The 14,270-nt window shown below is 34.7% G+C and overlaps 1 protein-coding gene and 1 long non-coding RNA gene across 6 annotated transcripts in view; both read right to left on the bottom strand.

The window, feature by feature from the left end:
* Positions 1–9,328, bottom strand: part of LOC6583662 (cAMP-dependent protein kinase catalytic subunit 3) — an 88,910-nt gene extending 79,582 nt beyond the window's left edge. For all 5 annotated transcript variants that reach the window (XM_002009291.4, XM_032730942.2, XM_044009486.1 and 2 more), the window contains exon 1: positions 9,212–9,328. In XM_002009291.4, coding sequence (XP_002009327.3) covers positions 9,212–9,316 — 105 coding nt within the window. In that variant the 5' untranslated portion in view covers positions 9,317–9,328. The remainder of the gene's footprint in view (positions 1–9,211) is intronic.
* Positions 2,880–4,163, bottom strand: LOC122757447. Its single transcript, XR_006357482.1, has 2 exons — positions 3,401–4,163; positions 2,880–2,941 (listed from the first exon to the last, which is right to left on the bottom strand). It is a non-coding gene; the product is annotated as an uncharacterized LOC122757447 (long non-coding RNA).
* Positions 9,329–14,270: the final 4,942 nt, after the last annotated feature.

A 14,270-nucleotide genomic window follows, 5' to 3' on the forward strand; every position in this document is an offset into this window, starting at 1 on the left:
CACTAACAACTGACGCATCGAATTATGCAATAGGGGCAGTGTTATCCCAAGAGGGTCATCCAGTTTTTTTTGTATCCAGAACCCTTAATAATCATTAAAAGAATTATTCGGCAACCGATAAAGAGATTTTAGCAATTCTATAGAGCGTTAATTACTTTAGACCCTACTTTTATGGAAGAAAATTTAAGATACTGACCGACCATCAACCTATAAAATTTTTACACTCAAAGCATAAGGGAAAAGACATTTCGCCTATACATCAAAGATGGTTATTAAAACTAGGAGAGTACCAATTTGAGATTGATTATCTAAAAGGAAAAGAAAACAAATTAGCAGATTTTTTGACTAGACTCCAAGACAACGACTATACAGATAAAGGATAAGATAACATACAAAACAAAAACAACGACAATATATCAGATATAAATATAATAGCAAACATAGAAGATGAAGAAGATAACACGTCATTGGCAACAGTACATTCGGCGGAAGAAAATGTACACACTCATTTTTTTATAAAGGAAGAAATAGTCAATAAATACAAAACACGGATAATTACAAATTGTAAAACAGAGAAAACGAAAATAATACATGGCAAAAGAATCATTTTCATAGCTAAATATGACTTCCCAACAATGGGTGAAATTTTCAAGAAATATATAGGCAAAGGAAAAATTGGCATTTACTCAGAACTACCGTACCATGACTACAACATAGTACAAGAAAAATTAATAGAAATGTTTTCAAACGACGAGCAAATAGAATTCATAAGATGCACACTTAGGGCTCAGGACATTGAATACGAGTCAGAAGCAGTTAAACAAATATCGCTCTACCACGTAAGAGAAAGCATGCATTCAGGTATTCAGGAGACTTACAATCAATTAAAAAACAGAATTTACTATCCAAAATTATTAGAATTAGTGCAAAGGTGGTTAACCAATGTGACTTATGCAAAGAAGTTAAATATGATAGGAAACCCATAAAAAAAAAAAAACAAATTCATGAAAACAGAAACCCCATCTGATAAGAATCAAGTTGTCCACATTGACACATATGTAATAAGAAATACACATTTTTTAACAACAGTAGACAAGTTTTCCAAGTTCGCAGCAGCATACTCATTAAGTGACAGAAATAATTTGACATTAGTAGAACAACTGGAAGAACATTTCACATAAATAGTAAAGCCTAACAAAATCATAGCAGATAATGAGTTTAATTCATTCAGAATCAAAGAATTATTAATTCAAGAAGGAATAGAATTACATCTATTTTAAACCAAACAGTCACACAGGAAATTCAGACATAGAAAGACTACATAATTCACTAGCTGAAAAATTTAGGGTAGCTTTTAAAACAGAAAGATCAAGTAAGACAATAAATCAAATAATGCAGCAAGCTATTAGAAACTATAATGACAGATACCACTCAACAATTAAATGCACCCCTAGCGAAGCCCAAAACAGTAAGGTAGACCCGAAGAAAATCAAAGAAAATATATAATAATAATATATTTTAACAAAAACCGAAATTGCATAAATTGCATATTAGCATACATAAAAAATTTGGAGACTCTAGCAATAAAGGTGTAGCATATAATTTTATAGCTGGTTTTCGATAAGGTTTTTTATCGATCGGGATGAGTTATCGATTTTTAATGATAAACTTTATATGCGCGCTGTAATTACGGACATTTAAAAAAAAAATTGAAGTCTCTAGCTCTTATATCTTCTGAAATCGACGACAGGGCTATATCGACTCAGCCTTATCAAGAATATATATACTTTATTTGGTCTGCCACGCCTCCTTCTGCCTGTTACATACATTTAGCAAATCCATTATACCCTGATTTCCAATTTTCAATGGGTTCAGGGTATACAAAAATAAGGCTTCTGGCTTTATTTTTAGATTTTATGCCGCCAAAATCGACAAATCGCCCATAGTGCATTGCACAAAACCGCCCATTGGGGGCGTGGCAAATCGGATAAAACTGTATCTCCTAGAGTTTTAAAAATAAAATTTCGCACGTAGGCTAATGTTATGATTCTATAAAGTCTAATATCAAAATTATATGTCTAAGCCCATTAGGGGCGTGGCAAATCAGAGCTGAAGATAGTGTTTTTTTAAATTCTGCTATATTAATGCTAGAGGCCTCAAATTTGGTATATATACTCGGGCTGACCACCCAAGACCAAAAAGCTTCGACGGATATATGTCCGCCTACATAAGGCGTGGCAAACTACAAAAGTTTATGTCTCCTAACGTATAATAGCTAGAAGCTCCCAATTTCGGTAAAAATTCCCTGTAGTTGCAGTTAGGGTACCGTTAGCTCGTTCTAAAAACTGACCAAAAATTAGGTGTCTACGCCCAGTAGGGGCGTTACAAATCTGGAAACCCCGCATTTTCTACAGTATTAGAGCTAAACTTAGCTGCTAAATTACTGATGGGATGTGAATGACTATTCTGCAGTCGGTAACGCCCGACTGAAACGTTCTTACTAGTTAAGAATATGCTTGAATAAGTTTGAATATATATGTGCACCCGTATAAGAAAACTGTTGCATCCAAAATAGAACAAAAATAAAAATTGTATAAATTTCATTTGAATCTACATGTAAAATTTGGAGATTTTCGATAAAGTATTTAATCGATCAAAAAAACGTACATTTAAAAAAAAAGTTGAGTCCCAAGCTCTCACGATCTGAAAGTTTCATGTCCATGAAGTTATGAAACAAATAATAAACCATAATAAGCCCACACTGCAGTCCACGCGTGTGTATTCAATATCAGTGTGTGTTTATTGAAATATAAGTTCGTCGAATGGGTCCAGGGGATCTCTTAGGTGAGCAGTCTCGACTAGTGCTTCTTACTTATTTATATTGCTATTAGTAGCTTCCAGTATATGTATCTATGCAGTTCCGAATTTTCTTTTCGCTGCGCTGGAATAAAATTTTCAACGGTTACGAAATAGTTAAAAATAAATATGGTACTTAGGCGCGCATGATTTTTCTTTTTTATTTTGTCTGGCAATTTTCTTTTCCCACGATCAAAAATAAACAGGCTTTGTTCGGCAGACTGAGACATTTGTACAGACATATGTATGTACATAGGTGTAGGTTTACAGACATATGTATGTACATACATACATACATATTACAACTTTAAATTAACAATATCAGAAACTTTCATATTGTATTCATATCTAGTTCACATTTCACATATTTTTTAGATTAATTTTTGCTTCCTATTACATAGATGAAATCAACCACTTCAATAACTTAGGTATCCAGAGTATCCGGTTTAATGTCAATGCACTGATTTACGCTTTCTCGAAACGGAAATGGAACTTTCAATAACAATTTTAAAAGGAAGTATAAATATTTTGCTTTTATTTTTACCAATGAACGAAACTTAAAAATATATGTATATTCATATGTCTATATATGAATATATATATGTATAAATTTTATATATTTTCTTAATTTGTAACAAAAAATAGAGCTGACCAGCCACTTCCACGAATTTCACGAAACTGAAATATACAATTTAAACATTAGCTGCTATAGTAGCCGATTATGTCGTCGCTTGTGGAGACTGGCGTAGATGGCGAGGATGATGATGAGTTTACTTGAGGTGATGCCTGAGATGCTGATAACTTTTGCTCTTGGTTATGTGCGACAAGTTTGTCTGTTTGTGGAATCGAGTTTTTCTGGTAACTATGAACATATGTACATGTACATATGTATGTATGTATGTACATGTATGCCTGTATCTGCCACATGACGTAGCCTGTTGTGCATAAGTTACTCTCTCGTTGATCAATATGCCGTGGTGCATGCCAACATGACATACATACATATGTATGTATGTACATGCGTCCGCTTCCATTTATGTACGTAAATAGCAAGTAAGAAAGCTCTAGTTGAGACTGCTCGACTACGAAATCCTCTGAACCCTTCTAAGAATTGATATTTCAATAATTTTTCGTGGGCTTACTATGGGAACTTAATTTTTTAATAACTTTTCTTGTCGATGGAAACTTTTAGATCATGATCATAACATTGAAATGCGTGCATGCGCTGGAGAAGAAGTCTTTGAAATACGCTTTTTGTACCCTGTACCCATTGAAAATGGGAAATCAGGGTATAATGGTTTTGTATGTAACAGGCAGAAGGAGGCGTGACAGACCCCATAGAGTATATATATCCTTGATCAGATATCTCAGAAGATATAAGAGCTATAAATTTATTATTGGTTTTCGATAATGTTTTAATCGATAACAAAATAACTGGACAAGTTATCGATATTTAAAGCAAAACTCGATATGCGCGTGCTATACACGGACCTAGGAAAAAAATTTTCAAGTCTCTAGCTCTTATATCTTCTGAGACGCGTTTAAAAATACGGACAGACGGACAGAAAGAAAGACAGTACATTTGCCAAAGCACAAGTCCCTAGTATTTGAAATACATCCTTTAAAAATGTGATGGTGAGGGGGTGAATTAGAGATGGGGGGAAAGCTTTGACAAAAGCCGAAATTGTATAAAACGCATATATGTAAGTATACATATAGCCACCAACCAGAGAACACCGACTAGACATGTAGAACAAAATTTTCTACAGCAGAAAATGTTAAGTTGGTCGACCACTATACTTCGTATTTGCTCGGCTCGGTCGCTGGAGGTTCGAGCAGTGAAAATATTGCACGACAAAGTCAGTGCGCTGCAAACGCTCAAACGAAATGGTCCCATTCTTATATGAAGTACAGCTATACGCTATTTGTCCTACTTTCTCTCTCTCTATGGCCTCTCAAATCATTTAACTCAGCAGCGCAAAAAAATTGAAATTTGTTGCAAACAAAATGTAGCGTTTCGATGGATATTCGTGGGAAGAGTATGAAATTGTTGATGTGCATAAATAATATGATTTCGCGACGGGCAAGCACACACACACTTGCAGTCTCTGGAAACATGTGTGAGTATTTGTGGCATGTGCAAATTGTAAAGCCGAAAATTACATACTCAAAGTACATGTAGCAAGGGACATTGTGTGTGTGTGCATGCTCATCGCGAAAACATATTATTTATGCACATTATGCGCACCAACGCTTTCATATCCTTCCCCAAATAATAACGAAAACGCAAACATTTCGCATGAGCATGTCAACCGATTTGAAGAGTTAGGTATACTCTTCACACAGAAGAGAAGAAACGGGAATCTAACGCGAAGAAATTTCAATTTTCGTGAGCTGTTGCTTGTGCTCACATGCATACTAGCATGGATGCATTCAAAAGGGCTATTAAATCATTCATTTTTAAATGAGCACACTTTTTTTCCTGTACAGCATTAAATGAGTACTAGTCAGTGCTGTCATAATTTTTCGAGCAAATAGAGCCAGATTGGCAAAAAAAAAAAGAAGCTAAAAGAAGCTAAATTCCAGAAAAAATAAGCCAAACTAAAAGCTGGGTTTAAAAAACACTATTTTCTTTATTAAATTCATTTATGACTATCCATTTGTTTTTAATTGTTTGATTCCTTCAACTATAGACAAGGAATCTGCACTTTCAAGAGAAATGTTAAAATCAGGAACGTCGAAATCATCACTCCACTCTCAACAGAGATATTTAATAACGACACCTAAACACCATTAACGTAAAAATTATAGATATACATGCATATACATATATACAAATTATAAAATATTCAATCTTTTAAAGAGTGGTCAGGTGTTTAATAAATAATTGTTATTTACCGAGCCGCTTTGTCACTTGATTTGTCCAAAGCCAAAATAAATTTAACGCTTCCAATCTTATTTCTAAGATCCTCAAGAAAATGAGGAGCCAACGCATGTTTAATTATGTTGTACATTTAGTACGGCGTAGTCTAAATCGCTAAACGCTCATGCTGTCGCATAATTTTGTTTGGCAGAGAATACCTAGGTTGTTGATGGGAGCAATTAATGTGTGATTTGCCACATAGTGCTCTTGCACAAAGTGCTATGTCTTGCTCTGTAGTGTCTGTTGGAGTTTGCCCAAAATCAATTTTTACTTTCGTGCACATTTGTGTTTTTTTTTTTTTGACAAACGAGACCTGTTGCTCATACCACGAAATGATTTCGATAGATTGTATGATATACTTGTATTCATGATTTTGTGTTGACAGAGATATAAACAAAATAAATCAAAATAAATAAATGAAAATTAAATAAAGCTAAAATAGAGCTAATTTAATTTTTTTATAGCCGGAATTCCCGCATCCCGCCGTTTTCGAATTTTTCCCACAATGGGACTTCAAATATAGCCGGATCTGACGGGGAAAAAAGCTAAAATGACAGCCTTGGTTAGTAAAAGTTGTACAGCACTGTATATGAACAGTTTATGTTATCACTTAACTTCATGCTGTACAGTACTAAATGAGTACAGTAAAAAATATTGTACAGTGCTTTCACTGTACACTGCTTTGGTGTGTAGTAGGGCTGCAAATCCATCGATGGAGTCTATCGATAGTATCGATGGATTTGAACTCTCAAGATATATCGATGGATTTTTTCATCCATCGATAATTTACTACTTGGATGCGCGAAGAAACACATGTAAGTATTTTCTAATATTTTATTTTGTGATTAGCTTTTTTAACAATATTTTAATGAAATAATTTCGCAACGACGAGCTGCTCTTAAGGCCAAAAATGTAAATATTCTGTTGTTTATCAACAAAAACCAATGGTTGCTGGAGAACTAGATTTATTTTTTATAAAATTAGTATAGAGTTAAAACCACCTTGAGAAATTTTTTTTTTTTTTTTTTTAATAAAATAATTTAATTTTTATAGTTTTATAATTTTATATCAGAGGCATCTCAAAATGAAATCATGTACCTTTTATATATATATATATATTTTTCTTTAATTTTTAAGACGAAACTGCTTTAAATCACTAACCAGAGAACACATAGACTAGACATCTAGAACAAATTTTTTCACCGGCGAAAAAATGCGCTGAGGAGACTACACAACTTCGTATTTGCTCGGCTCAGTCTCTTGAGGCTCAAGCATTGAAAATAAGGCAAGACAAAATCAGTGTGCTGCGAGCGCTGCCACGAAATGCACGCATTACCAAATGAAGCACGGCTATGCGCTCTTTTTCCCTTGCTCACTCTCTCCCTCTCTTTATGCTCTCTCTCTATGGTCTCTCGAATGGCAGCAGCGCACAAAAATTGAAAATTGTTCGCGACGATCTGAGCTCGTTCCTTTTGAGTGAAGGGTATACCGAAATTTGTAAAGCGTTCGCCACGTTCATGCAAACAAAATGTAAGCGTTTCGATGGTTATTCGTGGGAAGGGTATGAAAGCGTTGATACGCATAAACAATATGATTTCGCGACGGGCAAGTACACACACACATTGTCAGTCCCTCGCTATCATTTGTGTGCTTGTGTAAGCAACTCTATTCTTGCTACCTGCGGCAGGGTTTGAAAGTATTGATGCCCATGTAAATGTGTGTGTGCATGCTCGTCGCGAAAATGTATTCTTTCTGTGCAGAACAGGCTGTGCAAATTGTAAAGCCCAAAATTTGCCGTTGGTCTGCCTTGTGAAGTGAGCACATGCATACATACATTTGTGTATGTGTATGCTTGTATGGGATGGCAAGCTAATTGTCTCTGGAATTATTATTTTGTAAATTTTGTATGATTTGAATCGTAGGGTGACTATCAAATGGGCCATTATGACTTAATGCAATGATAATGCATAATGAGTAAAGCTTGAGTATAATATGACATGTGTATTTCATATATTGCAAAGCATTTAATAAAGTTAGTAGTGTTTTACGATAATTTTTTCGGTTAAAAATGTGTATAAAATAATTTTAATTATATATAGACACATTTATAAACATGATTAGCAATAATAATATATAAATGTACTTATGTACATATGTATGTATGTATGTATGTTCATACATAGTACATCTGTGTAAAGTGGTTATGACAGTCCATAAGACCGACCAAATGCAAATGCTGGGCTTTAAAATTGCTACAAGCAGCAAGAGTAACGCACGCAGGTCACAAATGCTCATACATGAAGCAAGGGACTACAAGTGTGTGTGTACTTGCCCGTCGCGAAATCATATTGTTTATGCGTATCAACGCTTTCATACCCTTCCCACGAATAACCATCGAAACGCTTACATTTTGTTTGCATGAACGTGGCGAACGCTTTACAAATTTCGGTATACCCTTCACTCAAAAGGAACGAGCTCAGATCGTCGCGAACAATTTTCAATTTTTGTGCGCTGCTGCCATTCGAGAGACCATAGAGAGAGAGCATAAAGAGAGGGAGAGAGTGAGCAAGGGAAAAAGAGCGCATAGCCGTGCTTCATTTGGTAATGCGTGCATTTCGTGGCAGCGCTCGCAGCACACTGATTTTGTCTTGCCTTATTTTCAATGCTTGAGCCTCAAGAGACTGAGCCGAGCAAATACGAAGTTGTGTAGTCTCCTCAGCGCATTTTTTCGCCGGTGAAAAAATTTGTTCTAGATGTCTAGTCTATGTGTTCTCTGGTTAGTGTTTAAATATAACAAGAATAAAAACAGCTTGAAGCATATAAAAAAGAATTTAATTATTTGCATTGATTGACATATTTATCCATATGTAATAAAATATATATTTTATTAGATATACAACCATCTCATAAAGATCCGATTACTTTTGTATTGTATTTTTATACAAAATTGCACGAATCATTTACATACAATGTGCTGGATGTATGATTGAAACTATTGAGAATTTCTGTATTTCTAGGAATTTCAAATTTTCGATGGAACTATCGATAGTATCGATGGTTCATTCCATCGATGGAGAAATCTATCGAGGGGAGCATCTATCGATGGTTTTGCAGCCCTAGTGTGTAGTAAACTTACTGTACACTGTACAGCGAGTTATTATTTTTATTATATTTATTTTTAATGAAGGGGGCATACAAAAATCAGAATCAGATGGCCAATATACACTTAATTATTAAATATTTATTTCAAACAAGTAAGAAGGCTCTAGTCGAGACTGCTCGACTATGAGATACCCTCCAAGCTGATATTCTACTCATTCAGCACTTCCTTTATGAAAATACAAAGACGAAACGAATATTTAATAGAATAACACATTTCTTATGAATGTATCATTAATAGGTCAAATATAATAGTATATTTTGAAAACTTACACTTTCATTTGCATTTATTGCGTTTGCATAATTTTCATTAGCAGCCGTAGCAGAGCAGTTCAAAATATCTTTACAGCTGTTCTCAATCACATTTACTATAATCATATTGAAGTTTGGTGTACAACGTGTGGGAAACAGTGATGTCATTTTTTTCTGAGCAAAAAAAGCTGGATCAAGGAAAAAAAAAAGCTGAAAAAAGCTGGATTCAAGGGAAAAAGGCTGACAAAAAAGCTGATTCTAATTACATATGTATATGAATACCAAACTATAGGTATTTTTATTAAACATCATAAATCATATCCTTGTCAAATAGACAAAGCGCTGCCTCTTGCTCAATTGTCTTTGTGGGCAATTGAACAAAAGATAATTTGTTTTTTTGCACATAGCCCTCCATTGAGCCTGCGTGCTTTTTTGTAGCCACATGCGCTTGCAAGTCACTTAATTTGGCAGTTATTGTGCAATTGCAATAACTGCAATACGCCCGTGTAGCGTCTGTGGGGTCCTTCCTTAGCCAATCCTTGAATTCTGTGGCCCGCAGCCACACATCGGTATGAAATTTTAAGAGAAGGTTAGTCGATTAAAGTAAATATCGATACTTTACGTAAAATATATTATTAACATATAAATCGTTAAAACAGCTGTACAAATTTAGAAAAAATTTACTTTGAAAAAAAGCGGTTTGAATTTGCTAAAAAATCTGGAATTCCCGCTGCCCGCTGTTTTCAAATTTTTCCCGCAATCGCACCTTTAAAAAAGCCAAATCTGACGGCAAAAAAGCGGAAATGACATCACTGGTGGGAAAGAGCCAAAAGTGTACTCAAAAGAATACAGCTTTTACTGGAAGTCACTGTAAATGTGAACAGTATAAAAGTTGTACAGAATTTTTTTTAACAGTTGAATATACTGTATAGCAAGGAATGAGTACAGTATTTTTAAGCAAAATGGAAATGAATACATTCATGCAGACCTCTAATGCATACATGCATATCAGTGTTGCCAAATCAGCTTTTTTTCCCGTCAAATCTGGCTTTTATGAAAAGCCGACTCGGAAAAAATTCCAAAACATCGGGCAGCGGGAATTCTGGATTTTTTAAAAGAATAATTTGCTTATTTCCGCTTATTTATTCATTGAAGAAATTTTCGTATTTTGTATGGATAATTCGTATGAAGCTTGAAGTTTTCTTCATTGTAGTTAAATTAAAACCAAATAGTTCAGTAATTCAATTTTCAATGAACGAACCAAACGGTAATAATATGGAACTAACTAAACTAGGATATATATATATATATATTTAATTCAGATCAACTTATTGTGAACAACAATATCGAACTTTTTGATTCGATGTTAACGAAACAGAAAGATTAAAAAGTGTATGCAACTCTTTTGATAGCGTGTAGTACAAGAACTTATGTGTTTAAGGTTACCGACAAATTTTCAAATAGTGAAAAATGTTGATTCCTTTTCATGCATAAGAACATCTACCCAATTCAGTAGGAAACTACTCAAGACGCTACAAAGTTTTGAGTTGAGAAGCGTGTTCTAAGGGTTTGATAGGATATAAGAAATTTATGAACTTGGCCACTTTTGCATTGCTTTCTTTGTCAATAGAAAACTTCACAGATACGGCTTGCGGTGTTTGAAGAAATGATGCCATGATTATAAGTTGTTAAAAATATATTTAAATATCAATCAAATCAAAGCAAAAAACATCAGCTTTTTTTCCGATTTTTTCACAAAATTTCGGCTTTTTTTTTAAAGTATCTTCCCACTAAGAACAGCTTTTTTTGTTCAACAAAAATTGGCAACACTGATGCATATACATATTTGAGAGAGAGAGAGAGAGCCAGGCAAACAGCCCAGTGGCGACGACCTGAATGAGGTCTGTTGAAATAATGCATTACATACGAGAAAAAAGTAATGCATTACCTATGAACATTTTTTTCAGCGCATTTGTATTGTACAAAATAAAAAGTGCTACTCATACGACAGAATTGAGCTCTTGTCAACTTCGTTTCTGTATGCCCCTTTCCCGCTAACCAACAAACGATTTTCGTCTTTCGTTGCGTCGTGACGAAATCGCCGAATTTCGTTTTGGACATTACCGTTTTTTGCATGGAATGCGTGCCTTCTTTCGTTTGGTTTCTTTGTCTATGCCTATTCCTTTTGTGTGTATAGTGTTAATGAGTGTAAATACAAGTTCAACAAGTAAAAAGGCACTAGTCGAGACTGCTCGACTAGGAGATACCCTGAACCCTCTAAGCTGATATTCTAATCATTCTGCACTTTTATGCACACATACACATGCATACACACGCACGCATAACCCTGCGCTCTGCTAACTGCGCACTAAGCAGCGACTGCGCTTGGGCTGTGTGGGCATATAATAAGAATTAATTTGTTGAATAATTTCTTTTGTAGACATACGATCTTAATGAAACTTTTAGAGCGTAATTATATGGTATGTGTGTACATTCCAAAGCACAAGTCTCTAGTACTTGAAATGTGTTTTTTACAAATTGGGGGCGAAGGCGGCGTGGTATCCAAAATCTGTAAATTACAAAATCTTTATATCCATAAACTTTATATACAACCCAAATTTGAAGACTCCAGGTCCAAAAATGTTCAAATTATGCTGAAAAAAACAAAATCAATTTTTCGATTATTCTCGATAAAAAAAGTTATCGGACGATTTATCGAAAAAATAAAGCAAACTTGTACTGCGTATGGTACTCACAAGTATGCCAAATTTCAGCTCTCTAGCTCTCATAACTTCTGAGATCGACGCACTCATACGGACGGACGGACAGGGCTATATCGACTCAGCTCGTCGCGCTGATCAAGAATATATATACTTTGTGGGGTCTGCCACGCCTCCTTCTGCCCGTTACATACTTTTTCACAAAACCATTATACCCTAATTTCCCATTTTCAATGGGTTCAGGGTAGAAAAATGCATATGTGTGATGATTTCTGTTTTCGTTTTACCCGCCGCGGCGCGTCACTTTTCTGATATTGTTGAGCCGTGCGGACGTAAATTTAAAGGGAAGTATCTGGTATGTATAAATCATCTTACATGTATTTTTAATGACAAAAAAATTAATAATGTTTAATTTACAGATGCTATAAAAACCGAAGGGTCCACTAAGAAGGCCGATATAAATACAAACAGAAACTGCTTTCGGGTCCAGAATGGTCGACTGGCAAAGCAGAAGTTCGATAATAAGGACAAACTAGATAATAAGACATAGCTTTAGATTTAGATGTAGATTGATATAATAAAATAGTAATAAGACATAGACTATATTTATATTTATACCCTGAACCCATTGAAAATGGGAAATCAGGGTATAATGGTTTTGTGAAAAGTATGTAACGGGCAGAAGGAATCATCGCAGACCACATAAAGTATATATATTCTTGATCAGGACGACGAGCTGAGTCGATATAGTCGATATATAATGAAAATTATAATTTAAATAAATAAAAAAAAAAAATAATAATTAAAATAAATTAATAATTAAAATAAAATAATACAAATTAATACCGTTATTATACTGCTATAATAATACAAGACTACACAATATAAATTACTAATTTTTAAATACATAAAGTTGAATAAGAGTAACAAAAATAAATTCAAGTTTGTAAATAATATATTTATCTTACAAATATATATGCTTTTAATGAATTTCTTATGTCTACTCTAAGATTCATTACAGTTAAATATTATTATAACTAACTAAGCTATTTATATAAATAATATATTTAAAAATATTTACTTTTTTGCAAAAAACAAATTTTTTTGTTTAATGTTGAGTTTTATTCAACACTAATATCAATTAAATTAAATAATTCACAGGAAAACCATAAACTTCATTAGCTTCATTATCTATGTACTTAGACAAAATTAAAAAAAAAACAAGTAAGAAGACTCTAGTCGAGACTGCTCGACTAGGAGATACCCTGAACCCTCTAATTTGATATACTAATCACTCTGCACTTCTTTTCGGCATACATACATACACACGCACGTATTAGAACGCGCTCTGCAAACTCCGCAGTAAGCAGCGACTGCGCTTGGGCTGCGCTGCAGTGTGGGGAGCATTATAAGAATTTATTTGTTGAATAATTTAATTTCTAGATGTACAATCTTAACGAAACTTTCAGAGCGTAATCATATGGTGAAAATGTATGTACATTCCAAAGCACACGTCTCTAGTACTTGAAATACGCCTTGTACAAAGGTGAGGGTGAGGGGGTTGATATAGTGGTGGGGGGTAAATTACAACAAAAATCGAAATTATATAAAATATATATAAGTCTACATTTGAAATTTGCAAGCTCTAGCTCTAAAAGTGTAGGAGATATAATTAAATAACTAGCTTTCGATAAGGTTTTTAATCGATAATAAATTATCGGGAGTAGTTATCGATATAAAAAGAAAAACTTGATATGCGCGTGATACACACGGACCTAGGAAAAAAATTTCAAGTCTCTAACTCTTATATCTTCTGAGATCGACGCGTTCATACATACGGACGGACGGACGGACGGACGGACGGACAGACAGACGGACAGGGCCAAATCGACTCAGCTCGTCGCCCTGATCAAGAATATATATACTTTGTGGGGTCTGCCACGCCTCCTTCTGCCTGTTACATACTTTTAACAAAACCATTATACCCTGATTTCCCATTTTCAATGGGTTCAGGGTATAACTAACTAGCAGGTATAAAGGTTATAAGGCGACAAGTTTAATAAAGTAAGGAAATGCACGTAGAGATGGTTGCGTATTTATTCGTAGCTAGTTTAATAATCAATTTGTTAGTTTACTAATCATAACTAACACTAACTGGTAGTTTGAACGAGGGCAAATCCCGTTCGCCAGAAGGTTAAAACTCTGGCAGTAAAATCGCGTGGTCTTGAGTGAGCGCCGGCGGCAACGCTGGGCGTTCCTCGATCCGCGGTCTACCGATCGTAGTAACCCCACTAACATTCCGCAACACGCCTTCGCAGCCCCGACCCCCGCAATCTGGAGTGCGCTTGATCGCGCCACTC

The sequence above is a fragment of the Drosophila mojavensis genome, unplaced genomic scaffold (genome assembly GCF_018153725.1).
Source record: "Drosophila mojavensis isolate 15081-1352.22 unplaced genomic scaffold, ASM1815372v1 contig_74, whole genome shotgun sequence".
NCBI lineage: Eukaryota > Metazoa > Arthropoda > Insecta > Diptera > Drosophilidae > Drosophila > Drosophila mojavensis.